Source organism: Dama dama, chromosome 5, assembly GCF_033118175.1.
Source record: "Dama dama isolate Ldn47 chromosome 5, ASM3311817v1, whole genome shotgun sequence".
NCBI lineage: Eukaryota > Metazoa > Chordata > Mammalia > Artiodactyla > Cervidae > Dama > Dama dama.
The window spans coordinates 26371504-26399479 of NC_083685.1; the positions used below are offsets into that span (position 1 = coordinate 26371504).

Sequence of the window (27976 nt, forward strand, 5' to 3'; positions counted from 1 at the left end):
TTCCGGACAATTAATGGCTGTCCCTGGAACCTGGCCAAGGCCACTTCTGTCATCTCCTCTTGGTCAGATCAGCCAGAGGGCAGGTGGAGGCACTGGCCTAAGTCTTGGTGGATAATGGGAACATCACACGGCATGAAAGCAGATGGGCTGGGAGATGGTGTGGCTTCTTTGGGAGATTCAGGGTGAATCTCCCTGGGTCCAGGTGCTTAGATGACGTCACTGGAAGCTCGTGTCTCCATCACTTTGGCTCTGTTCTCAGGAGGGCTTTCCAGGTGTGATAGCAATGTCGGCTCAGAGCCTCCAGGAGTCCCTTTTATCAGCTGATGCATGGCCATCCCTGAACCAGTCACTGTGATTCTGACTGCTCCAGCCCATGTGAGCCTGGGGCTGTGTAATCAGTCCCACTTGACCTAGAGGACACAGAGGTTGGAGGGGTGGGGAGCGATTCTCCCCAAGAATGCTGTGCTGGGTGAGGAAGGATGGATGTCCAGGCTGCTACATCACCTGCGGGTCTCCTTGCCCTCCCCGCTGGCCACCTCTCTGGTCCACCTTGAGTTACAAACATGTTACGTGAGCAAGACATGGTGCCGAGTCTGTGGGTCTGGTCCTCTACCTGGAGAGATTCCCTACCCATTCCTATCTGCTGCTTCTGCCGCACTCACCACAGACACAGAGGTGATAATGCACAGCAAAACTTCCACATCTGTAGGCATTTTTCTCCTCCATGGAATTCCTGAGAATCTTTGTTGTCTAATTCAGTGAGTGAGCCCTCTCCCAAAGAATGTCATCTCCAAGAGAGGATAGAGAGATGACAGGCGCAGATTCCAGAGCCAGACTGCCTGGTTCCAATGCTGACTCCATCACTGGCTGTGTGGCCTTAGACAAGTTACTTTACCTCTCTGGGCTTCAGTTTTCTCACTTGTAAAATGGGGACCATATTAACCCCTACTTCACAGGGCTGTTGGGAGGATTAAAAGAATTAACTCATGTAAAATTCTTGGGACATTTGATCTTGCACAAAGTAAGTTCTTAAACAGTAGAACTTACTTTTCTAAAGAGTTCTTTATATAGTAAGGACATTTATTTCTTGCCTGTTAAATGTTTTACAAATATTTTTTTTCCTGGGTTGTCATTTTTCTTTTGACTTTGTCATGGCTTTAAGTTTTTTGGCTTGCAGAATTTTATAATATTTATGCACTCAAATGTATCCATCTTTTCTTGGGACAGCTGGAATTTTTTTTTTTTTTTTGTCTTATCAAGAAAGAACTTTCCTCTCTTAACTTTTGGGATGGATGAGGATTTAATGCTTATAAGAAGAAGAAAAGTGTTGAATCAATTTGTCAATACTGCACTTCTTTTTCCTTTAGACTTTTTCTTCTTTGTATTGACAATTCCAAGTGCAAGAAGCAAAGTTCCTGAAAGTACTAATATTAGAGGACTCATTGTGAATCTCTGAAGACTCAATGAAGACGTAAATTGATATTTAAATACAAGCTGTTCCTCAGAGAGAAATGATTATTTTGTCGGCCGAATGAACCAAAATGAAAAGCTTGGCTTATAGGAACCATCATCTGCTTCGATCTTCCCTTACCTAAGGCCAAATTGAATGTTTTATGTTTAATTTTTCTTCCTGGACAGAAAGACATTCCGCCAAAACAGGATTGAGCGAAAGGAATTTTTCAATGCAGCAAAGTGTTTGGGAAGAAATGGACTTTTGTGAATCCCACTGGGACATCGTTTCATAATAGAAGTTTCACAATGCACTGTGTTCGTGTCCCTATGAAACTGGTTGTTTCTGAGTGGAGAGGCAAAGCAAGGAGGCTTGGAGTTTCTTTTCCGGACTCTGTGCCCCTGCAGTGGACAGCAGACGGAAGACCTGGGAGACCTCGGGCCCGGGACTCCCCTCCACCTGGTGCCTTTGCAAAGGCAAAGAGGAGCAGTGTCTGGGACAGCCCAGCCGCTCTCTGGACAACCTACCAAAGTCCTGTCATTTAATTGCAGTGACCCGTGTCCCAGGGCACTTTTGAGGACTTTTTTCTTTCCTCAATAGCACTGAGAACGTACTCCTGCCGACTTGAATCTCTGCTCTGCAGTCTCTCTGAGCCTCATCCATTATTTCAAGTTTCATGTTTTTTAAAAAAAAAAATACGATAATGTTTTATGAATTTTTTAGAGACGCATGGTATTATGCTGTACATATTACTTTATTAGCTTTTAAAACATATTTATTTATTTATTTTTGGCTGTACTGGGTCTTCGTTGCCGCATGTGGGCTTTCTTTAGTTGTGGCAAAGTGGGGGCAACTCTCTAGTTGCGATGCACGGGCTTCTCATTGAGGTGGCTTCTCTTGTTGCGGACCTCAGGCTATAGGGTGCATGGGCTTTAGTACTTGCCGTGTGAGCTTAGTTGCTCCGTGGTATGTGGTGTCTTCCTGGACCAGGGGTTGAACCTGTGTCCCCTGCATTGGTAGGCGGAGTCTTAACCACTGAACCACCAGGGAGTTCCAATCTTGGGCCTGTTTTGATCAACCCTGAGTACCTCCTCTCTCAGCATCCCTGAAGCCTGGACTAGGTTGAGGGGGGTGAGGCTGCCTAATTTATTTCCAGCTATTACAAGCTGTGGCCGGCAGGTTGCATGCATTCTCTCTCTCTCACACTCACACAGTTTACTCACATGCAAAGAAAGGGTAAATGTTTCTGGAGTTGGGGAAGCAGAGTGGGGGTGATCAGGCTCCAAAGGGCAATGACAGGAGCCTCTAGCTGGTCTGGCCTTTGTCGGACCTCCCTAGGGAGCCTGCCCCCCTCCCCTTCTCCTCGCTCCTCCCTTGTCTGCAAGGCGATCCTGCGTCAGGTCTTCACCATTAAGAGCTGGATGTGGCTGTCTTGGATGCCAGGGCCTCCGTGGGCCCTGCTTTGTTGGAAATGAACAATTATAAGTTTCATAACCTTTCAAAGTGGGCTTCCTCTTTGACTAAAAATGCTCTACTGGGAATCTATTGTAAAGGCATATAATCTGAGATGTGTGGAGAGGTTTAGTTTCCAGTTTGGTTTGGGAAATTAAAAGTTGGAGAAAACTTTAAGACTTAGTTATGGGGAAGTTGCTGTTTAAAAAAAATCTACGGGACTTCCCTGGTGGTACAGTGGATGAGACGCCTCCTGTCAATGCAGGGCCCATGGGTTCAATCCCTGGTCTGGGAAGATTCCACATGCCGAGGGGCAACTAAGCCTGTGAGCTGCAGCTTCTGGAGCCTGTGAGCTTAGAGCTGGTGGCTGCAATAAGAGAAGCCACTGAAATGAGAAGCCTGCACACCACAACGAAGACTAGCCCCCACTTGCCCCAATTAGAGAAGCCCTCGCACAGCAGTGAAGACCCAGTGCAACTAAAAATAAAATAAATATACAAAGAATTTACAGTTCTTGCTTACTTATTTGTTGCTTTACTTATTGGTGCACCAAGCAGTTTGCAGGCTCCTAGTTCCCCAGTCAGGGATTGAACCTGTGCCCTCCGCAGTGAGAGCAGAGAGTCCTAAGCACTAGGTCTCCAGGGAATTCCCTACAGTAACTGGTTAGAATGTCATGTTGTGCAGTTAAAAACAAAGATGACGTCAAGGCATATTTATGAACATTGGAAGGAGTCTATGATACCACAAGTTTAAACAATGTGGCTTATAAACCAATATGTATGATTGGTTCCTTTCTTTGTAAAATGTTTATGGAAGAGGTTTTGGAAGGACCTACCTTAATAGATGATGTCTGTGCATCAGATTTTTTGAATCTAATCAGAGTCAGTCTCTAGTTTAGGGACCTTTGGGCAAACCAGCCTCAGTTTTTTTCATCTGCACAATGGGGGTGATAACCTCATTTTGTAATATTAAATTTTTAAGAGGTATATGCTCAGTGTTTAGTCATGTCTGACTCTTTGCAAACCCGTGGGCTGTAGCCCACCAGGCTCCTCCATCCATGGGATTTTCCAGGCAAGAATACTGGAGTGAGTTGCCATTTCTGTCTCCATATTTAAGCAGAGAGCATTTGTTTAAAACCCTTAGAAAAGTGTCTGGTACCCAGTGAACTCTTAATAAATATTACCTGTTATTATTGTTTGTATTTTCCGCATTGAACATACATTGTCTCTAGAATGAGAAAAAAATTACCTTTTGAATGAAAATCAAAAAGCAGGGAGACCGACCTGTCTCTATGAGGTTAAGTCCCATTCACTTTTCATTAATAATAACCGCACGTCTTTCCTGTCCTCAGGGGTCTCCTTCTCTTTTTTCTGGAAGACACAAGGAGAACAGTCCACATCAATCCCTTCTGCCTACGGAGGACAGGTCATTTCCAACGGGTTCAAAGTCTGCTCCAGCGGCGGCAAGGGCTCCGTGGAGCTATACACGCATAACAAATCCGTGACGTGGGAGGCCAGCTTCAGCCCCCCAGGTAAGGGCACCACTGGCCTGAGAGATGCTCTGGGAGGTGGGGGCGGGGGGAAGGCGGGGAGGCCCGGTCCCCCACCGCCTCCACCTCCTGATAGGAAGTGGATGAACCAAAAGGATGTCGAGCTCTGGAGCCCGCTGTCCTCAGGGCACGCAAGCCTCTTCCTAGTCCAAGGGGCTGCTTGGGAAGACTTACTGGAAAGGGTGAGATAGCATCCTTTGCTTAGATGTCTGCCTGGTTAGTTAAGGGGCAGGATTCTGCAGCCAGGCGCTTGGATTCCCTCTGACTGCAGACAGTGTTACTGCGTCATGTTACTTAGCACACTGGAGCCTCAGTTTCCGCGCAGTGAAGATAATAGCGATACTTCGCTCACAGGCTGGAGTATAGCTCTTGGCCCAGTGCTTATTGTTTCTCCTTTTCCTGGCTTCCCCCTTTCTCCTGCATCTTCCATCTGCCTTCTCCTCCTCCTCTCCTGCTCCTTTCCTTTCCTCCTTCTCTGGCCCTCTTCCTTCTTTTTAGTGGTGCAAACCTGTAAATGTTTTGACTTTGATGTGAAAAAGCCTTTGGAAAAGAGGGGCTGCTGATTGAGGGAAAGAAAGGATGCTGGAGGAGAGGCTAGGGCACCAGGCAGGGAGGGGCCCTGGGATGCAAGAAGAATGCTCCAGGACCGGGGAAAGGTTGGGGGGCGGGGAGCTGGGTGTGTGCAGATGTGCCTGAGACCCTAGGTGGGTGTTGGGAGGCCACACGGTTCTGTTCCACAGATTCCTGTTTTCTCCGGGCACAGTGTGATCCTAGCTGACTGGCCAGGAGGGCAGAGGTGTGGGGCAGGCAGCTGGGGGAGGCTGGAGGTCTGTGAACTAAAGATGGGGAGAGGTGACCAGGGACTCAGAGCATCTTAAGGTAGCATGGAAGGGGCATCCAGTCCAGACTGGAGACTAAGAAGGGAATCTCGCAGGTGGAAGGCAAACTGAGAGTCTAGAATGGTCTCCTCTAGGAGGAAGTGACATTCTTGACCTAGTTAAGGAAAATTCATTTTCTGGACCACTTCAAGGAAGGCTGTGTGTCTCGATTTTTTTTTTTTTTTTTTTAAACATGGAGCCAAGCAGCCTGGGTCAGGTCTCGCTCTCTGCCAGCTGTGTGGACCCAACTGCCTTACTCACCCACCCTGTGTCTCAGCATCCTCATCTGTATCGTCAGCACAGTGACAGTATTAGGTCAAAGGGCGACTGAGAGTGAAGTGAGTTAACACGCAAGGAACCTAGAAGAGAGCGGTGCCCGGGGAATACCGAATGCATTTGCCTGATTCTGCGGGTACTATAAGCTGGGGTCAGGCTTGTACCTCTGGAAAAGCGGTGAATTCAGCATGCAGAGACTTGGCGAGAACTTTGCATGTCTGCCCTCCTCAATCCTCAGGGCCAGAAATCATCTCTGTTTCCCCTCTCCTTAGACTTGCAGGCCCTGTACCTTGTTCATAGCTCTTATCACGTTCTAACTGCTGTCAGTCTCTTAGGTAACAGTCTGATCTCCCTGCCCCTTTGGGGCTGACACAGTATCAGGTACCTTGTAGGTTTCTTGAGTATGTTTTAAGGTCAAATCTGTTGAACCCTGATTGTTCATCTACCCAGAGAAATGGGGAGAATTGTAAATATTTCTGCCTGACATTGTGCTCTCATTTGTTCCTTGAAGGTATTTTCACATCCAAGGACAATACTTTTCTAAAAATTATGAAATGAAGAGAAACATTTTTATTTTTATTATTTAAAAAGATTTTATGTATCTATTTACTTTTGTCTATGCTGGATCTTTGTTGCTGCGTGTGGGCCTTTCTCTAGTTGCGGTGAGCAGGGATGTTGCTGGCCAAAAGCTTGGACTTCTCTACCCACCAAAGTTGAATGCAAAAACAATATGAAAGTAGAGTTTCAAAGAAATAGAAAGGTGGCTTTAATTCTCAGCCAGCAGAGAAGGTAACACAGTAGGCTTATACCTCAAGAATTGTGGCCCCCCACTCCAAGAGTCTAGGGGTTATATAAGGCAAGGGCTCACAGTCAGGAGTCAGTGATGAGGAACAAAGGTGCTAGGATCTTGACTTCTTCCTCTTGCATTGTTTCCAAGACAGTCATAAACTGGCTTCAGTAACCCAGTCATTGAGTCTGGCAGTTGGGTGGCTCTGTGGCCTTCTTTATGATATGTAACTACAAGGGGAAGGGTGTTGTAAGGATAAACACCAGATAAGGGATGTATTTAGCATAGAGTCAAAGGAAAAAATGTGAATTGTAGCTTCTGCAGAGTTAGGAGGCAGAAAAGCGAACTTTGATACAGACATGCAGAGTTAAGAGCAACTGAAGTAAAAAAACTAGGAATATTCAGGCCTGCTCACTGTTCTCTTTATCTTCCTTGTTCTCAAGAAAGAGAAAGACAAAAACTCATTCCTCTTTTTTCCTTTTCACTGCAACAGGGGCTACTCTCTAGTTACAGTGTGTGAGCTTCTCATTGCGGTGGCTTCTCTTGTTGCAGAGCACAGACTCTAGGGCTCGTGGACTTCAATAGTTGCAGCATGTGGGTTCAGTAGTTTTGACCCAAGAGCTCTAGAATGCAGGCTTAATAGTTGTGGAGCATGGGCTCAGCTGCCCCATGCCATGTAGTATTTTCCCAGACCAGAGATGGAACCCATGTCCTCTGCATTGGCAGGCGGGTTCTTTAACCACTGGACCACCAGGGAAGTCCTGACAGTGATACTTTGGACCTGTCTGGGATCCATGCTCTCTGGAGACTGAAGGTTAGAAAGTTGCCCAATTCTGAGAACTGCTCAGCAGCAGGTCACTGGGTGCATCTGAACACCCACTACACAATGAAGTGAGACTCTGTGGGGCCAGCTGCTGTCAAAGTCTGGTGAAATTTCTCCTTGTGGGTGAATGTGGTTCTCATGCCAGAGCCGTGAGTCACCACCAAGGCTCCTGATGGAGGCTCTGGCGGAGCCAGGAGTGGTCTGTCCTCCCCTACGCTGCCATCACACACTCAAGGTCAGGGCGGAGGTGGGTACTGGTGGCCTGAGGGCTGAATCAGGCTTTCAGGTAGGTCTCGCTGACCTACCTGGGGGTGGCCTAGGATGAATTAAAAAGTATTTTTGAACAAGTTATTTTTTTTAATAAGCTCTTTTTTAAAAGTTTACTTTTTTTAATTATTTTTTTTTGACATGTGCACACTGGACCATTAGTTATTATTTCATTTAACTTAAAATGACAGAGGATATCTTTGAACAGGCTTCTGGGCTTTCGGGAGTGAGGGTAACTTTTTTTCTGAGTTCCTAAGACTGAGGGAAGTCAGATGTGTATTATGACATATGTGTGTGTTTTAGTTGCTCTGTGGTGTCCGACTCTTTGTGACCCCATGGACTGTAGGCCAACAGGCTTCTCTGTCCATGGAATTCTCCTGTCAAGAATACTGGAGTGGGTTACCATTCCCTTCTCCAGAGGATATTCCCAACCCAGGGATCAAACCCAGGTCTCCTGAAATGCAGGCAGATTCTTTACCATCTGGGCCACCGGGGAAGCCCATATTATGACTTAGGACTCAACCAATGATCTACTATTATAAGGGAGAGAAATGTGTGTAAAATTAGGAGTGTGGAGCTAGAACTCACGTCTTCAGAAGGGTGTGTCTGCTCTTTCCCAGGCCACTACTGGACTCACGTCCTGTTTACATGGAAGTCCGAGGAGGGCCTGAAAGTCTACGTCAATGGGACCCTGAGGACCTCAGACCCAAGTGGAAAAGCGTCTCCCGCCTACGGGGAGTCCAATGACAACCTTGTGCTGGAGTCTAAGCAGGACCAGGCCAAGAGCTACGAGAACAGAGCTTTTGACGAGTTCATCATCTGGGAACGGGCTCTGACCCCGGATGAGATCGCCATGTACTTCACAGCTGCCATTGGTCAGTGAGAGGGGCGGGGCCGCGGGCCGGGAGTGACGTCAGCTCTGGGGGGCGGGGACCTTCCTATCTGCCGCCCCTTTACCGGCGGCAAATAGTTCTCTGCTCTCTGTTCTCTGCTCTCTCCTGCTGGGGCTGTTGGTACTGCAGGCTGAATGCATCCTGATCAGTTTTTTCCTAGAACTCCTTCTCCCTAAGATGGAGGAATTCATAATTTACCTGAAACACACTGAGGCGAATATTCTCATGCTGGTCACCAGGGAGTTTTTGAAGTTTGTGATGGATGGTTATGGAAAGCTTTGGGAAGCAAGTGTTCCCGGTCCATTTGATCCACAAATGTTTGCCGCATGCCTTCCGCGTGTCAGACTCACCCATGGACCCTCAAAGAGCCCCCCTGCCCACCTCCCTTCCTGCTCAGCAGAGTGGTGGATCAGATCAGGGGCCTGGTGGACCGGCAGACCTGGTTTCAAAGTCTCACTAAACCATGACGAGCCATGGGACTTGGGAAGTCACTTTGTTAAAAAATTGAGGTAAAACTCATGTAATGTGAATGTCACCGTCTTACAGTACACGATTCAGTGGTACTTCCTATGTCCACATGTTGTGCAACCATCCTCCCCAGAGGAACCCATCCCGGAGGAGAAGTCCTCACCATTTCCTCCTCCCCTGCCCCTGGCAATCACTAACTTTCTTTCTCTGTGGATTTACCTATCCTGGATATTCCATATAAATGGAATCATATAATATGTGACCTTTCGTGGCTCAAGTGATGTCGCTAGAGAATCTCTGTTTTGGACTTTGCCTTCTTTTGTTTTGTTGTGGTGCCAGGATATGACTGCCATCCCCTCCAGGAGCACATTCCTCCCCTCCTCCACCCCCCCCCCCCCGCCCCGCCCAAGCTGGAAACAAGGAGCTTCTTTTTTCTGTCATCTACTACAACCGGGCTGGCCATCATTGTTGTTGGCCCACATTGACCATGAACCAATTACTGTGGGTGGGGATGTGGAATATTCTGATTGGCTTAAGCCCAGGTCACAGTCCACCCCACTGAAATGGCAGTGAGGTCAGGGCTGCCCCCCACCAGCCCCCTCCAGAGCACAGTCAGGGACGCTGGTCTCAGAGCCAGCAAAACCAGCCTATATCCATAGCAGCCTCTGATGTCTCCATCTTTCACTGAGAAAGCAGAATTCATTCTCTTTCACAGAAGTGACACAAGACAAAATATACCGTCCTTTAGGAGGAAAAAGGATATCAATCGACGGCAGTTTATTGCCTAAGATTCCGAGATTTTTGTCACCTAGAGACCAAGATAGCATCTGTACTTGCATTGTTGAGAGTCTCAAATGACTCCTGCCTCCCCAGGAGCTTACTGTTTTAGCATCACCAGAAAGAGACATTAATGTTCCTGGCCCTTTTAGCTGTCACAGCAAAACCTGTCACCAGCACATCTCTGGGCTCAGGGGTGTGGCCTGTCAGTCTCCCCATTCCCACCTCCACCCCACCCCTCCACATGCCTGCTGCCATAGTGCAGTGTGTCTGGAAGTCCCTGCCACTGAATCACGTGTGTGTGTTCACCCTCAGTCTTCACATTTGGGGAGGGCTCTGTGCGACTTTGGGAGACTGGAGAAGTGTTCTCTTAATGCTTGTGTGTCCTGGGGACTGCAGGCCTTACCTTTACTCAACCAGAACTGGACTCCTAATCCCACATCACTTGGGGATTTGGTTCTGAAGACAGAGGCCATGATGTAAAGCCTGTATTGAAAACTGTCCCTCAAAGACCCCTGAAGACCTGGTGTGGGGCTCCTGGGCCATCGCTTAGTCTAGCCCAGCTGGGTTCAGGGCAGCTGTAATCAGACAGACAGCTGGGGCTAAAATCCAGCTGCTGTGGTGCTGTGCCCAAGGACAGAGTAGAGCCTGTTCTTTGCATAAAGATCTGTCTGCACATGAAGCTGTGAGTGATCTAGGCTGCAGGTGCCCAAAGGGGGAGCATTTGGGTGACCTGTCTGGAGGGGGCCCTTCTCCTAATCCCTTAGCTGGTGACAAACAGGCTGCTGCTACTGCTGCTGCTAAGTTGCATCAGTCGTGTCCGACCCTGTGCGACCCCATAGAGGGCAGCCCACCAGGCTCCCCCGTCCCTGGGATTCTCCAGGCAAGAATACTGGAGTGGGTTGCCATTTCCTTCTCCAATGCATGAAAGTGAAAAGTGAGAGTGAAGTCGCTTAGTCATGTCTGACTCTTCATGACCCCATGGACTGCAGCCTACCAGGCTCCTCTGTCCATGGGATTTTCCAGGCAAGAGTACTGGAGTGGGGTGCCATTGCCTTCTCCAGATAAACAGGCAGAAAACAGTAAATCATGGCACATGTTCTGTTCTGTTTCTTTTTGACTGTGCTGGGTCTTCATTGCTGTGCACGGACTCTCTCTGGTTGTGGCGAGTGGAGGCTACTCTTCCTTGCAGCGTGCAGGCTTCTTGTTGCGGTGGTTTCTCTCGCTCTAGGCGAGAGGGCTTCAGGAGTTGCAGCTCGAGCGCTTAGTTGCCCTGGGGCATGGGGGATCTTCCCAGACCAGGGATTGAACCTGTGTCACTTGCATTGCAAGATGGATGCTTAACCACCGGACCACCAGGGAAGTCCCATGGCTACATCTTTGGTTTTGGATGTCTTTCTGATTGTGGTCATTCATAACTGACCACATGGGGTCTTGAATAGAATCCTTGGGATGGGAGGGGCTCAAGAAGATGGTCTCCCCACCACTTGACTGGGTTCCAGTGTCATCTTGCTGGAAGGGAAGGGGCCAGGTTTCCTGTCTGTCCCAGCCCAGTGATTCACAACCCTCTGTATTTTATGTCTAACTAGTCCACAGTGCGATGGAAATCCATTTCTTTTGCTTCTTTATTTATTTGAAATTGGTGCAAGCTTGTATGAAATCATCTTTTTATATGATGTTTTGCCTGAAGGGTGTTTCCAAGCAATTTAGACTATAAATGGAAAAATAATTTGATCTGTGAAAATCCATACAATCTCCCCATTTGGCTGATTTATTAGACCTTTATCTTTCCAGAAACATTCCTACTCACAGCGGTCTCAGGCTTTCTTAGTTTGTGCCTGAAACTGGTAGATTTTTGTAAAAAAAAAAAAAAAAAACAGGCCTTCCTGAGGGTGAACGAAGTGACCACGTTTCAGTCCTTAATTAAGTATTATTGTTTTTTTTTTTTTTTTTAGGAGAGCAGCTTTCGCTGTCTTCAATATCACCCAGCTTCTCTGTGACGCCCACAGCGAACACCATGGTGAGCAGATGCATTTAGTTTTGCCCCCCATCTTGGTGATGTCTTTTTGCTTGGACTATGTGCCAGGAGAGTGGGAATCCCATTAGCCCGACTGGCTGTGTCTTGGTAGCCAGTGTTAGCACTAATCCTTGATGCTCAGTGTGACTGAAGGGAAGACCCTCGGCTCCCCATGACCTGTAGCCTCAGGTGCCCACGTGGAACAACAAAACTTACCAGGGACCACCCAACATGAGGCTGTTTCTTGCTGCACTTGGCGCCATGACTGGAGAGTGAGAAGGAGGTGGCCTGGACACTTAGCTTCTCTCTGCACCATCTTCTTCTGATGTTCGAGGAAAGGATCCATTCCTTTAGAAAGTGTTCCCTTCTGATATGAGCATTTGTAATCAATCAACTTTCCTTCCATGAGAACTTTAATGAAATAGTGAGGGAACGACTCTAGCACCACCTGTTGGGGTTCAAATCCCAGTTCTCTCATTTATTTCTGCATAAGCCTCTTCATGCTTAGTTTCATCTGTCAATCACGTGTGTATTTCATGAGGTTGTTGTAAGGATGAAATGTTAATATATGTTAAATGGTCACAAGAGCATATAGGAAGTGCTATTGTCATGATTATTATGGTGTGCGAAGCATGAGGCCCAAAGGACAGACTGAACTTCTGTAGAAATCTTGGCTTTAGCTCTTAACAGGAACTCGTGTCACTGATTTCTTTCAGATGCCCACCGATGCCTACCATCCCATCATAACCAACTTGACAGAGGAGAGGAAAAACTTCCGGAGTCCTGGAATTGTTCTGAGTTACCTTCAAAATATGTCCCTCAGCTTACCCAATAAATCCCTCTCAGAGGAGACAGCATTCAACCTCACCAAGGTAAAGGCTATGTGATTTCTGTGCCCAGTGGATCAGGATGGCAAACTGCCAGACCATGACCGACAAGTGTGTCTTGTTTGACCTACACGGAGCTGAAAAAATCAGAAACTTTTATATAGAAGTCTGGATTTCAGAATTCTCATGAACAGCCAGATGGCGTGGACCACACACTGTATAGTCAGCTCTACACAGCTCGGTGGAATTTCCTTCAGATGAGACTTGACTCTTCATCTCCTTTTCCCAGTGTCCAGCTAAGCTGGCCTGTCTCTCCATCTACCTGGCCCCTTCACATACCTAGTTGCTTCAGTCATGTCCAATTCTGTGACTCTATGGACTGCAACCCACCAGGTTCCTCTGTCCCTGGGATTCTCCAGGCAAGAATACTGGAGTGGGTTGCCATGCCCTCCTCCAGGGGATCTTCCTGACCCAGGGATTGAACCCGGGTCTCCCGCATTGCAGGAAAATTCTTTACTGTTTGAGCCACCAGGAAAGCCCCACTTGACCCCTGTACGCATTTGAATTTGCAAATCTGGCTCTAAGCTCTGCTACCTCCCTTGGCAACAGCTAGAATGCAGAGTTGGGTCTTTGGCAGATTTAGCCATGGGGTCGTAGTGTGACCCCAATGCTGTGACGTATCTCAATGGGAATTCCCAAAGTTATTGAAAACACTTAGTGAATGTACCATGTATGGCACTAGAACCAAGGTACTTTCTCTTTACATTCTCCTTAAGATCTTTCCAGGTCAAGGTAGAGGAGGATGCTGGGCTTGTAAGGGCCCGATAACTTAAATCTCAGCACAGGGCTCTTGGCTGCTGATATTCAGAGAAAAGGAATGTGAGACTGTTACACCTCAAAAGTGTAGATAAGGGTTAAGAGCAGGAAGTATAGGGTCTGATTGCTGGGCTGAACATCTCTCTGCTGGTTACTTACTGTGCACCCTTGGTCACGTTACTTTATATCTCTGCCTCACTTTGCTCATCTGAGATATTGGGAGGTAATAGTAGTACTTACTTTATTGAGTTCTAAGAAGGTTCCTCGGAGAAGGCAATGGCACCCCACTCCAGTATTCTTGCCTGGAGAATCCCAGGGACGGGGGAGCCTGGTGGGATGCTGTCTATGGGGTCGCACAGAGTCGGACACGACTGAAGTGACTTAGCAGTAGCAAGCAGGTTTCTATGTGCATAGTATGACTCTGGCACTTGGTGAGTGCTTTTTAAGAGTTCTCAATCCTTCCTGGTTTCCTTGCTGAAGACAAACCCAAAGAAGCAGCCAAAGAAGCATGGGAAAGCATGTGTTTAGTAAACAAGACGTCTTGATATGCTAGGAGGTATTTGTGCCAATAGCTCTCCTGCCTAGGTGATAGAAGCAAGAGTAAGACTTGTCAGATTTTGTTCATTCATTCATAGAATGTGGTAAGTTCTGGGGATCCAGGATGACCAAGAACTGCTTCCTGCTTCCAAGAGGCTCAGGACTGAGAGGGTGAAGATGGACCATGGAGTCTGACAAGTGTCCTGAGCTGCAGGCGCTCAGTGACTCTGGAGTCAGGCAAGCCCGGGTTTAACCCTCAGCTCTGTGCTCTTTTCAAACCTCAGTTTCCCAGTCTGTGACATAGGGATACTTTGATGACCCAAGTCTGTCTCTGTTAGAATGGTTTTGGTTGCAAGTAAACAGTAATATGACCAAGTATTGTTAAAATAGGGGCATTTAATTGCTTCACTCCAGGTTTGATTACTTCAGTCTTTCATTCACAGCAAGGATCTAGGGGGCAGAATTGCTGTTTTCTTGGCATTCTACTCTGTTTCCAAGTGACTGAAATGGCTCCAAACACCACACCTCATTGACAAAGACCAGGAAGGAAAGGAAAGGCAGGGGGCACTTCTGTCTTTACAGGGCAGGAAATTCTTTCCCGTGGTCCCCCTTGCAGGTCCCCTGACATGACCACGCCTAGACCAATCACTGGCCAAGGGAACGGAACTGGCTTGGTGGCTCAGCCAATCATATGGAGAAATGGGCGGGGCCAAGACAGCCTTGTATAAGTACTTCCAGGCTCCTTGCAGGAAACACTTCCGGGTTCTTCAGTTGAGCACAGTGGGTGGGAGTGAGGGTACCCAGAGGGATGTCTATATGGGAACATAAAATTCCATGCAAGTCTACACAGGAAACTGTTAAAGCTGGGTGATTTACTCTTTCCTTTTAACTCCCCTGTTTCCTCTCAGATACATTGGACAGTATCAGAAGTAGCAAAATCAAATGCATTCAGGAGCCAGATGAACAAAGTAAATGGATGATTAGGTCAGACAATAAGGAGGAGTAGAGACTGTGGCTCACCGGGAAGTACCCACCCACGGGGAGTGGCAGTGAGCTACTTAAGAGCCTCCTGATTTTAACCATTACCTTTACTTCTTCTGATTTTGCAAGCAAAGCAAAAACCCAGAATTTTAAAATGGAATCGCACCCATAAAAAAAAAAAAAGTGGGCAGCTAACAAATTTAAAAGCAGTGTGTACAAACCAAATAAAAGACATTTATGAATCAGATGCAGCCTGTGGGTCATCAGTTTGAAACCTCTGGTGGGGGCCGTGTGGGAATGGATACTTGACTCTGAGTGTCCTGTAGAGGAATCATGTGGATTTACCTCAAACCCCACCAGTTTGGATTGGATGAGAAATAAAAATCTTTGGCATCCATTATCCAATGTTCCACGATGTCCTGGCTCCTCACCACCAATAGTTGAACAAGAAAGAGAAAAGGAATTTCTTGTGCTGGGTAATAAGGTGGCCATTAGCCACAGGTGGCTCTTAAACACTTGAACTTGGCCAGTTCAAATCAAGGTGTAAAATACACACTGGAGCTCTAAAATTTAGTGTAACAGAAGAATGTAAAATATAAAATTGATGATATTTATATTGATTGAATGTTGAAGTGATAGTTTAGCTATATTTGGCTAAGTAAAATATATTATTAAAAAGTAATTTCACCTATTTTCTTTTAACTTTTAAAAAGGCAGTCACTAGAAAATCTAAAACAAAAATTTGGCTTGCATTATATTTCTATTCAGATGAACTGCTCTAGATCAGGAGTCAGCGACCTAAATACTTGCCACTGACTAATGAGTGTCACCTGGAGCAAATAAGATACCATCTATCAAAGGGGGCTTTGTAAATATAACCTGATGCACTGATGAGAGCTATTTTCGTTTACTGCTGTATATATGCAAAACCCAGCCTGTGGTTGATGGAGATGAGGAAATGGAAGGTCTTATGATTTTGAGGCTTAAGAATACATGCTAAGCAGTGTCATCTTGTCTGCCTTTAGACTTTCTTAAACACCGTGGGAGAGGTTCTTCGTTTGCCCAGCTGGACTGCTGTGTCAGAGGTAAGAGAAAAGAACATTTTGGTTTTCAGAAGTACCTTGGGAACCATTTTGTCTTCCTTGAAGTGGCATAAATATGGCCCAGTTCACATCTGTAAGAGAAATGATGCATCTTTCAGTCATGAGATCTGGGATATTAGAGCTCATTTCGACAGGATATGTGATTAATTTTCAATGCTGTGTTTTCTCTACGGATCAGAGCTCTGCAAACATCAGTACATGGTGCTGTCCTCAACACAGAGCAGGGAAATGGTTGGATTTCTTCATGAGGAATGTAGGCTTGTTTATCATTTTAGTAGTTTTTTCTTTTTACCAGCACATTGTCCTTGAATGATAATAAAACATATTTGATTAAAGATCACTGTATTAAATGGACAAAGTCCAATGTGTGACAATATACACTTCATGATTATGAGTGTAGAAATCACAGCAGCTTCTCCTTTTCTCTGTACTCTGAAGAGTTAGGAGAATGAAATGCTTTTTCTTTTCTTTTTAAAAATAACATTCTTGATTTTACTTGTTTAAGAAATAAAACAAGTCAATATGTTGTGGACTAGTTAGAAAATGCAGATAATAAATACATATAAAATAAAAATCACCTGAAATTCTCAGACTGAGTGATTGTTCATATTCTTATATATATGTGAAAGTGAAAGTGAAGTCGCTCAGTTGTGTCGGATTCTTTGTGACCCCATGGACTGTAGCCTACCAGGCTCTCCATCCATGGGATTTTTCCAGGCAAGAATACTGGAGTGGGTTGCCAGTTCTTTCTCCAGGGGATCTTCCCGACCCAGGGATCGAACCTGGGTCTCCTGCATTGTAGGCAGATGCTTTTACCGTCTGAGCCACCAGGGAAGTCCTGTATATATATGTATTTCTTACAGTCTAGTTCTCAGTTCTCTTATATGCATATAATAGAAATTTCTCTCTCTCTTTCTCTCTTTTTTGGCCACAGCATGTGGTTTGTGGGATTTTAGTTCCCTGACCAGAGATTGAACCTGCACCCTCGGTAGTGAGAGCACAGAGTCTTAACCACTGGACTGCCAGGGAATTATATATAATTATATATAATTCTTATATGCATGTATATTCTATAAATATGCTATCTGAATTTACCAGTTTTTCTTTAATTAGAATCTTTCCTAATGATATTAAGTATTTTTCAGCAATGCTGTATCAGTCAGGCTAGGTTAGGCTATGTCGCAGTAACAAATAGACCATCCATCCCAGTGGCTCCATGCAGTGGACATTTAGTTCTCACCCATGCCAAATATGATGTGAGTCTGGGAAGCCTCTTCTCTGCCCAGTGACCTGATTCCTGACTGAGGCTACTGTTTCAACATGTGACTTCCTCAGTTGCCCAGCATGGGTGGAGAAGCGGGGAAGAGGAGAAGTCTTGACTATCTTGCCTGGAAGGGCTGCAAGCACACCATTATTTAAAGCACTCCTTCTCCTGAACTCCTATAATGCTTAAAACATATCTGCCAGTTTGTGGCAGAATGACCTCTCCTTCTCATTATGAGTGAGATTGCTCCAAGATTTACACCTGAACTTTTTATTTGAACAGTTTCAAATAGAATGGGATGGGACTTCACAGTGGCAAAGGAAGAGAAAAACAGTCATGAACTTAAGATCAATATAATATTCCTTAGAAACAAATTCTGTTTTAAAAGACATAGTCCTCCAAAGTTGATGATTTCCGGGGGGATGGAACTGCCACCCAGCAAGCCCCCAGAAGATGACCAAGGAGGACCTGAGCAAATATCCTTTCAGCATCATTTTACATGAACTTTTTCTGAATACTCTGCCACAAAATATGAATAATCATGAAACTATTCAGACTCAGGCAGGCTCTACTGTGCGTTAAAAGGAAGGTATGAATCAGCCACTACCCAACAGAACTGCATGCCAGAAACACAGATTTTCATGTGCTTAACTGTGCTTGGCTGATTGAAGTCAGGCCATGGGCCTGAAAGAAAATGTCTAAAATTGGCCTCCATATTCTATTTCCAGCTCATTAGACTCTCATGCAGCATATGTTTGTGAGAGAACGCCTGGGACACTTAGCAACAGATGGATGCTTTTTTCAGAAGGGCGGGAAGGAGAGAAGGGGTGTGATGGCAGAGATTCACACACCACACCCTCAGGGGAACTGAGATGCCCCCTCCCTGCTAGACGTGTGTCTGAGGATGAGGGGCAATCAGCCCAGTCTGAGTTGGCTGCAGAAATACAGGGTGTCCTGGAGGGACTCCCTGCCTCCTTGGGAGCAGCACCCAATAGGATCATCTCTGCTTTGGGGACTCAGAGTGGAGAGGCCCTTGGAAAAAGGAAGAGACACACCAGGCTTGTCAGGGAGGCCAGGGGTGACTTGGGGTGCTGGCACCTCCAAAGTTACCCTCCCCTTCATGGAGATTAGAACAGAACTACTGTCTTCATCCTGGAGGGTGTTGGGAGCAACGAGCCCCCTCCTCATGAAGCAGAAGAGGATGGAGTCGGGGGCGCAGATCAGAGAGATGCCAAGGTCCCCAGTGAGTTCAGAGTGGACCCAGGACCAGGTCTGGTCACTCTGTGTCTGAGTGTGGAAGCCTTGGAGCTGATGCTCTGGTGACTGGGGTCAACCTCAGCCAGTATCCATGTTGTATGAGCTCCGCTGGGCTGGGTGACCTCCGTGGTCACGTCCGCGCCTGTGAAATGGGTCAGCAGTGTGACTGTTTCTCCTCTCATCTGGTCATAGTGAGGACAGAGCTTGGCCGGAAACGTCACTCAGCCGATGCTGGGTGTCCTCCTTTGCAGGAATGTTGACAGTGAACTTGAAGCTTGATCTTGTGCGTTTGTGCGTTTGATGCCTCCGACTCATGCATGTGCTGAGCGAGCTCCATCTTCATGTCTCCTTCCTGTCATGGTGTTGTTTCAGGACAGCGCTGTGGTGCCGGGCTTGATAGACACCATTGACACCGTCATGAGCCACATAACTTACAACCTGCAGGCCAGCAAGCCCCAGGTCGCCATCGTGGGTTCCTCGTCCATGGCAGGTAGCTCAGCAGTGTGGGTGTGGGTGAGGCTGGCTGTGCGGCAGGCGGGGGCGGGTGGAAGGGGGGGTGCAGGCAATGCCACCTGCTTGTTGAATTTCGCTGCACTCCTGCATTTTCTTGTGTGCGCAGAGGTACACACAAACCTCACATGCCATCAGTGGAGATGCACCTCTTCATTTTCCTACATTATGTTGCCTGATGAGCAGTGACATTTTGGAGGAAAACAGAGTTAGGTTGGAACAACCGTGCTCAGCTGGGATGTTCACACAGGACCACGGGAGCCTTTGAGACTGACTTAGGGGCCAGATTCATCTCGGGTGACAACTATCTCAGTGCAGGACAGGAGATGAGCAGCAGAAGCCCCTGGAGGGCCTGTGGGTCCCAGGTTTCCTAGGATGAGCTACAGGTTTCCCACTGTCCATGGGAGTTGCCAGGCAAGAATATTGGAGTGGGTTGCCATTTATTCCTCCAGGGGATCTTCCTGACCCAGGGATCTGACCTGCATCTCCTGTGTTGGCAGGAGGGTTCTTTACCACTAGCGCCACCTGGGAAGCCTGGTACCCTGATACTTTATCATTAGAGCCACACTTCTGGAAAGGAAGCTTCATTCACTCACTTGGGTTGGTTTTACTGGGAGTTTGTTGGCCAAGGCAGGTCCCTTCATGCAGTGATGCTTTGCCTCACTTAGAAGATAAGTGTTGGGCATTTCATTTTCTTGTGTCTTGTGGGGTCCCTGGTGTAGAGGAGGAGCCCCTCAGCATGGGGGTCTCCCTGCCAGATTGGATGCAGCCAGTGCTGAGGCATCTTAAGCTGAGGGGCTGCCCTGAGGGCAGAGGGGTCACCTCAGGCCAGGAGCCCCACCCGCCCCCCCATGCAGCGGGTGGCAGTCAGACAGGTCTGCCACATGGTCACAGTGACTGCTCTGGACACTCATTTTTTAGGTTCTTGTTTCCTAAAGGTAATTACTCTCCCCAGGAGAGCTCATTCTGTCAAAAAAAAGCAAAGGCAGATGGGGTTTTACAGTCCAGTTTCCTGCCCTGGAGTTGACTGACTACAGCTTCCTCTCTCTGGCTCGTTTTAGACTTTTCAGTGGCCAAAGTGCTCCCCAAGACCATGAATTCCTCCCACTACCGCTTCCCAGCCCGGGGGCAGAACTACATCGAGATCCCCCACGAGGCTTTCCACAGCCAAGGTGAGTGCAGCTTGGGACCCTTGCAGAGGGACTCAGCCTGTGAGCTGTGACCAGGCAGAGGGGCTGCCCCAGCCCTCCTCCCTGATGGGGCCCCCATCTGATGGGGCCAAGTTTCCATGATGGGAACACCGTGCGTCTTTGATGCTCCTGAGATATCTTCATAATGCCGACCTTGTGCACTGGGGCTGGGGAGGCAGGCTGGCAATCTGCATTCTACACTTGCTCACTGGAGGATTCTTAGCGGACCATGAACTGATGTGGCCACCTCCCCTCCCTGCTGGGGTGGCCTCAAGCTGGGTGGCTGGGTAAGGGATTTTGTCTGCTCAGGAGCCCGGGGTTCTCCTCCTGGGCAGGTTGAAGTCAAGGATAGTGATGGGACAGCAGCCGAGGTGATCTCAATTACTCTCTAGGGGGCCTGGGTGGCTCTGGCCATTTTTGTTGTCGTGACTATCCCCCTGCCCCTTGAAAGACGACTGCCTCTGCAGCTATGTCACTGTCCCAGGGACCTTGGGCAGTCAAGGGAGTTGTGGATTCTCGGCACCCGACCATCTGGCCAGAGGTCACACTCTTCCCATTCTGCCTTCAAGACTGAGGACCAGTCTGGGTGGGAGGACAGTGGTCCTGTCTCCAGCTCGGGGCCCTCACTCCCCAGCCCTTGGAAGCTGACCTCTGCTCCTTGCACCCTCTAGTTTGCTTTGTGAAGGGTGCTCAGGGATGTCGGGGTGTCCTGCTCTCAGGGGACTGTCCTCCCACACTCAGAGTGAACTATAGAAGGGAGAGATCCAGGGGCAATGCCAAGGTTGACCTAATGCATACCACTGCACATGGGGTTTTATCTCATGTGGCTGCATGGCTGTTAGAAATCCCCAATTTTTCAGAATCAGCAAGATCACAGCCTCATGTGATCTTCCCACATGGAAACTTCTCACACTTGGCAGTAGAACTAACTGGTCACAAGCACTGACTCCGTGGCTGAAATCCCTGGGTTCGAATCCCGGTTCAGCCACTCAATGGGCAAGTTACTGAACCTGCGTGGCCTTCGTTTCCTCATCTGTGACTTAGGGGACAGCCTTAGTATCTGCCCCAATATTTTGTGGTGAGAATTAGAAGAGACTGCTCTTACACCAGTGCCCAGCCCATAGTAAATGTGATGTGAATTGTTATATACATTCCTGAAATTTCAACACACTCAACAGATATCCTGAAGAACTCAGGAAGCATTGTGAGACTTGCTCCTCCCAACCTCCTATTAAGTTAGCGGAGGGAGGTAACAGAATGGATGATTCCTGTTTCCAAGTTGGAACAGCACAGAGAGGTGGAACCCAGCAGAAGGAGTGGCAGGTGTCTGGGTGACTTGTAAATCCTGCATCCGCTGCCTCACTGGGGTGCTGAGATTGCTGTAAATACTGCAAACACAGATAGCCACTGAGATTCGCTCATGGCTGCAGCGCTATTGCCTGGCACTGCCATCCACAGCTCAACTGGGCTCTGCCTTCAGAGGTGCGTGGTGTTCCTGGAACGTCTGCCCGCCCACCCACTCACCCTCTGCCAAGAGCTGTAGCATCTATGTGTCCAGAGCTGGCTCAGGGGCAGAGCAGGGAGTGGTTGCCATGGTTGCATTCACAGTTGAAGGGTGGAGCGGAATCTGTACTCAAACTCTGTCCTCATGGTCAGTTCTGCCCTGAATGTCCCCCTCCTTGCCCTTGAGGAGCTGCTGGGTTCCTGGGTGTGAGGTCTTCACTGTGTGTTGCTGGGCAAGCACTTTTGGTGGGGGTTTTGTGTTTCTCTGGTTTATCACTGGGGATGCTGAGAGCTGTCTGGTCGTCTGCTCTTTCCCCAGCCTGGACCACCATCGTGGGGCTTCTCTACCATTCGGTGCACTATTACTTGAGCAACATCCAGCCGGCCAACACCAAGTGAGTTTCTGGGGGCCACAGAGCATGGAGTGGGGAGGGGGTGCCTGTTTGCTGGGTAGCAGACCACTGTGACACCCCCACCTCCCTGCCACCAGAGGCTCATGCAGTCTTGTCTCAGAGAACTTGTGCTTCACTGTTAAGAGCCAAAGAAGACGCAGGGATGCCTACCCGGGGGGTTCAGCAAGCCCTGGGGCATGGGCTGATGGTGCAGTGGTCAGGAGCACCGGCTGAGTGACCATCACCTGGAACTGTGTGACCTTGGACAAGTCAGTTGGCCCCTCTGAGCCTCAGTTTCCACTTCTGTAGAATGGGAAATGAGCAGCACATGCCTACATCAGTCAAGACTGCGTTGAATAGATCAGCTTAGGCAGAAGGGAACTGAGGGCTCATGGGACTAGGAAGGATAGGAGCAGTCAGCTTCAGGCATGGCTGGATCCAGGGACCCAGAAGATACTGCTTTGACCTGGTCTCTCCTCCATGTCAACTCATTTCCTGGCAAGCCCCTTCCTAGAGGCATTGCTGGCTCCTGTAGATTCAGACCCACATGGGTTTGGGTCCTGAGATCTCAAGCAGGAAAGTCATTGTCTTTCATGAGTGAAAAGTCAGTTTCATTCAAAATCTACGGAAGACTGTGATTGGCCAGCTTGGGTCACGTGCCCTGCCCCCACCCCCCCCCAGTCATGGTGGGAGAGGATCCTGCTCTCTCATTGGCCAGGTCTGTTCACATGACCTTCTTGGATTTCCGGGTGGATCAGCTGTACTCAGACTACAGGGAGCGGCTGGTTCCCCCAGGAAAGATTAGGCATGGGACCTGTTCCTCCCTTTCAAGGGGTCCCTTGGAGGGGACAGGGAGGCAGAACCCAGGGCCGGGGCAGAGAAATTGCCAATGAGATATAAGACCAAGAGCCCAAGGGGTCCACGTCTACAGTTAGTGTTTGGAAGGCAAAGCCATTTCTGTTGGCTGCAGACCCGCCTTAGACAGGGGCCCTGCAGAGGGCAGCAGGCAGGCTCTGGTCCATCTCTCTTCCCGGGAGTCTGGCACAGCGCCCGGCCCAGAGTGGAGGCTCTGAAAAGGTGCCTGGAGACAGAGCTGTGCATCTCAGAGGGAGCCGCACAGCGCCTCCACCCCTGGCCCCGATGAGGCCCCGCTTCCCTCCCGTGCCAGGACCAAGCCTGGGAAAGCTGATAGTATGAGAAAGGGTGTTCCTGCAAGCTCACTATCTCTGCTGATGGGAAGGCGCTGCGGGGGCGGGTTTCGGACGCTGGTGCCGCCGCTGGGTATTTGGAGTCCTGTGTGATGGAAAGCAGGCAGCTATTTTTAACCGCCTACAGATGAACGAGAAATGATAAATATACTTTCTAATGATGCAAATAATCCTGTTATCATATGCGCTCTCAGAGGAAGTCTCTTCTCCCACCTGATACCAGGGACCAGCTCTTGGTACAAAACCCTGCGCTGGGCCTGGGGGAAGCATGCAGTCGTAGTTTAGCCGACTTGGAGGGAAGCCCTGTTCTGGGCGTGATTGCCGGGGAGAGCCTGCACGTTGTCAGGTTCACTTATAACCTGGCACCCTGGGTGTGTTTTCCAGAATTCTTCAGAAAAGTCACAAAGGAAGCAACCTGCTTTCCTTGGAAATATGCCCTCTAGACTACTTGGGGGAAATTTCTCCAAACTCAAGATTATGAATGAATAGTGGACCCAGCCTTAGCCCTAATTTATGTATTTACCTCTCTCACTGCTGGAAGTTCAGACTGAAACAGACTTTTCAGTGAAATCCATAAAAATGTGTACTTCTGGGGATGGCCAAATCCTTCTGTGGGTTGGAGTAAGGGTGTGGGGAGGATGGTGTTTATACCACGTCTGCAGCGCCCCTCATCCTTGGGAAAGGGGACAAAGGCAGGACTGAGGGTTACAGATGGCAGTGGGTACTTTGATTCACAGTGACCAGAACCACACTCTTTCTGGGTGTTGGCAAAGTTTTGCATAAAGGTCCAGATGGTTAATACTCTTGGCTTTACCTGCTATACTGTTTCTGTCACATCTGCTGTGTGAAGGCAGCCCTGGACAATACATAAAGAAACAGGGGTGACTGAGTGCCAATAAATCTTTATTTATAAGGCCAGGCAGTGCCTATGGTTTGCAAAACCTTGGTGGGCATTGTTATACCCGTGCTGGCAGCAGTGGACAGGGACAAGGCTAAGTCTGCCCTGCTGTGGGGAGTCAAACTCAGTGCTTAAAGCTTGACCTCCAGGTGTGACTATCCTCCATCCTAAGCAGATCCCTGTCTCCAGGATCTAATGCCTGATGATCTGAGGTGGAGCTGATGTAATAATAATATAAAGTGCACAATAAATCTAATGCACTTGAATTATTCCAAGACTGTCCCTCAACTCCACCCCTTGTTCATGGAAAAATTGTCTTTCACAAAACTGTTCCCTGGTGCCAAAAATATTGGGGACCACTGATCCTACGGGCTCCAACCCTCCCATCCCTCTCCTGCTCTCGTTGCCCAGGGGTCTCCAGGCAGGACTCCCCGGAGCCTCAGGACCCAGAGCGCCATGATCTGCTCTCACGTTCTCTGCAAGTTGTGGGCCGAGAGACTCACACAGGCAAAGAACCCCCCAACTCACAGCCCTCTACCCACTGACATTAATACCATGGACCTCTGAACTCTGCAGGCAGCGAATGCAAGTGTTCAGTTATTTTTCCAAAGTCAAAACAGAATGATTTTGCGATGATGACCACTTATTTTTCAGGTGTTGGGTCTTCAGTTCTAAGGTCAACCACATGATGCAAAGATGTCTTGTTGTCAACATTAACCTCGGAAAGAATCACCCCATGGGCTCATCAAGTGTGGTCCCTGTATTTGTTGTCTTAGCTGCTGTAGCACGAGGTGGCACAGGGGTGACACCAGCTGTGGTTCATATGCAGACTTGGAGCCAGGCTCCCGGCTTTTTACTCCCAGTCGGCCACCCTGCCCAGCTGGTGAACTTGGCACGAGCCTGGCGGTCTCTCTGCCCGCTTGCTTCTTTCTAAGATAGGATGGCTGTCCTGATTTCTGAGGATTTCTGTGAGCTCTGACTTAATGGTTTAGTAAAGCTTGGTACCCTTGAACATGATATTTAAGCTCTTCCTTTGTCATTTCATAAGATGCTTGGCTGTTCTCCCATTCTCTGCCTTTAAGATAATTATCAAATTCCACGCACAATTAGAAGCAGATTAGTGCAGTCACCTTGATAGTGTTCTGGTGTTCCTGCTTGCTTGCACAGCTGACATCATTCCACTTTAGTTTTGTGTGTTATCACCCTCACACATTTATGTTTTTTCGGTGTGAGGTTGAAAGGATGCAGTGGAATCGTGACATCCTTTAAACCTCCCTGGGGTGTGGAGTCAGCACATGAAATTAATGGGATAGGAGGGGGTCAGGGGTGGATGGGCTCCTCCCCGCACTCATCCTCTGTTGACCACCCTGGGCCCTAGTGATGTCTGCCCTGGGGCAATGACTGACCATGCACAGGTCCTGGATGGGGGCATCCTTTGTCCCTTCATGGGCCTGGACACAAAGGATCCTCTAAGGTCCCTGTCCCTGGCCCCATAGTGATGAGAAATGTTCAGTTCTTACTGATTCTCATCTGCCATGTAGGCAGCTGGGACAGCTGTTCCTTGTTCAGTTCTTACTGATTCTCATCTGCCATGTGGGCAGCTGGGATAGCTGTTCCTTCAAACCAGTGATGTGAGCTGGACAGGGCGCAGAGTCACCTGCTCCTCCTCCATAGATGGGTCTGGGACTCAGAAAGGGTGGGACTCCTTGATTGCAGGTGTGGGACTCGGGCCTCTGCATGTCAACCTCTCAGTGATGGACTCACTTGTGCTTCAGAAGGGTATGTTCCAGGGGTTTGACTTAACTTTAATGTCTGCATCTCTTTTTATTTTTAATGCTGTATGTTTTCATTTATTTTTGGCCATGCTGTGAGGCATGTGGGAGCTCCCTGGCCAGGAATTGAACCCTCTCACCCTGCATTGGAAGCATCGAGTCTTAACTGCTGATCCTCCAGGGAATTCCTCTGTCTTCACGTCTTTGTAAAGCCAAGCCATCCAGGCAGAAGGAATGACAGGGTCAGAATCATCGTGTAGCAGCCCGTGGTGTAGCCACTGATTCGGGCAGTCATCCTCAATGCTGACACCCCTGGGCGAAGGGTTGTGTGGGCACAGGGTTCTTCCCTGTTGCCCCACAGGGTGCCTGTTAATCACTATGTGAGAAGGTCTTGGAGAGCAGAGACCACTTCAGTCAAGGGGTCATGCTCAGTCTCACGGACACTGGGGCAGGCTGACGTCCTGCGTCCTACAATGGGAAGCAGTGGCAAGAGTCATCCTGCCCCCAGATGCTCAGCCTGACACTCCCCACGAGGGAACAGTCAAGGGCTGTTTTGTAAAACCTTGGTTTGGACTGTCACACGTCCATGCAGTGGAAGCAGTAACAGGAGTAGGGGCTGCTCCAGATCAGAGGGGACTTGCGGGATGTGGTGACTAAATGGATGCTGCCACTTCCTTGACAGAAAAGCAGAGCTCTGACAGACACCCTGGGGACACTGAGGACGCTGGACTGTGGACCAGACACCAGCTCACGGGTTGAAGCTGGGTCAGATTTCTGAGTGTGTTGATGGTTAGGGTGGTTATGTAGGAGGCAGTCTTTATTTTTAGAAGATACACTCAAAGTATTTAGAGGTGGAGTGTCATGATGTAGTTTCTGATGATTCAGCAAAAAGAAGAGGGTGTGTGTGTGTGTGTGTGTGTGTGTGTGTGTGTGTGTGTGAGAGAGAGAGAGATGCCAGACAAAGCAAAAATGGCAGAATGGTAGGAGCTGGGAATCTAGGTGCACTGTTTCTAGCACATTTTCTGTTGGCGTGACTCTTGCAGTGCAAGGTTTGGAGAGGAGGGTCCTGCTTGGGGCAGAGATTCTGGTTCTTGCCGTCTTCTCTTGAGAGACCCCACTGAACTACTTTATTATTTATTGGGTGTGCTGAGTTTTCGTTGCTGTGTGGACTTTTTCTGTAGTTGTAGCACATGGGCTTCTTGTGGCGGTGGCTTCTCTTGTTGGGGAGCATGGGCTCAAGGCCACGGGAGCGCAATCATTGCTTGCAGCATGTGGGATCCTCCTGGATCAGGGATTGAACTTGTGTCTTCTGGGTTGGCAGGCAGATTCTTTATCACTGAACCACCAGGGAACTACTTCTTGATACCGAGAACTCAGCGACTAAGCCGCCTGGGCCATGGAGGTCACATCCACCATTCTGGTGGGTGCTCTCTTCCTTTCTTTCCATCAGTCAGAGGCTTCTCATACCACTTGAGAATTCTCCCGAGTCTCTCCAAGGCTCTCACTCACGTTTCCATGTGCAGCATCTTTCAGATCTTTCAGGAGGTTTAAGTTTCCTTTGCTTAGCATTTCCTGTCCCCTCTCTGCTCCCTCAAGCATCAGTGAGAATGCAGCTCTGATAGAAAGGATGGAGATAGACTCCAGAGTGAGCAGGGCACCATGTTTGAGCAGGAACTTGCTAGCAAAGGAGTTCATTTACTAGGGGATATTTCCAGTTTTATTTTTTGTTTCAAATCTCCTTGTACAACTTGGTTTACCTGTTGTTGTTCAATCACTCAGTTGTGTCCGACTCTTTCTGACCCCATGGGCTGCAGCATGCCAAGCTTCCCTGTCCTTCACCATCTCGCGGAATTTGCTCAAACTCGTGTCCATTGATTCGGTGATGCCATCCAACCATCTCATCCTCTGTTACCCCCTTCTCCTCCTGTCCTCGATCTTTCCCAGCATCAAAATCTTTTCCAGTGAGTTGGCTCTTAGCATCAGGTAGCCAAAGTATTGGAGCTTCTGCTTCAGCACCAGTCCTTCCTATGAATATTCAGAGTTGATCTCCTTTAGGATGGACTGGTTTGATCTCCTTGCTG

The 27976-nt window shown here is 48.3% G+C and overlaps 1 protein-coding gene and 1 non-coding gene across 3 annotated transcripts in view; one reads left to right on the top strand and one right to left on the bottom strand.

The window, feature by feature from the left end:
- The window catches only part of ADGRD1 (adhesion G protein-coupled receptor D1), a 174403-nt gene that overhangs the window by 23878 nt on the left and 122549 nt on the right, over positions 1 to 27976 (top strand). For both annotated transcript variants that reach the window (XM_061142133.1, XM_061142134.1), the window contains 8 exons: positions 4254 to 4433; positions 8103 to 8357; positions 11576 to 11640; positions 12354 to 12509; positions 15824 to 15883; positions 18795 to 18912; positions 19994 to 20104; positions 21945 to 22020. In XM_061142133.1, coding sequence (XP_060998116.1) covers positions 4254 to 4433; positions 8103 to 8357; positions 11576 to 11640; positions 12354 to 12509; positions 15824 to 15883; positions 18795 to 18912; positions 19994 to 20104; positions 21945 to 22020 — 1021 coding nt within the window. The remainder of the gene's footprint in view (positions 1 to 4253; positions 4434 to 8102; positions 8358 to 11575; positions 11641 to 12353; positions 12510 to 15823; positions 15884 to 18794; positions 18913 to 19993; positions 20105 to 21944; positions 22021 to 27976) is intronic.
- On the bottom strand, positions 16663 to 16735 carry TRNAC-ACA (transfer RNA cysteine (anticodon ACA)). Its single transcript has one exon. It is a non-coding gene; the product is annotated as a tRNA-Cys (tRNA).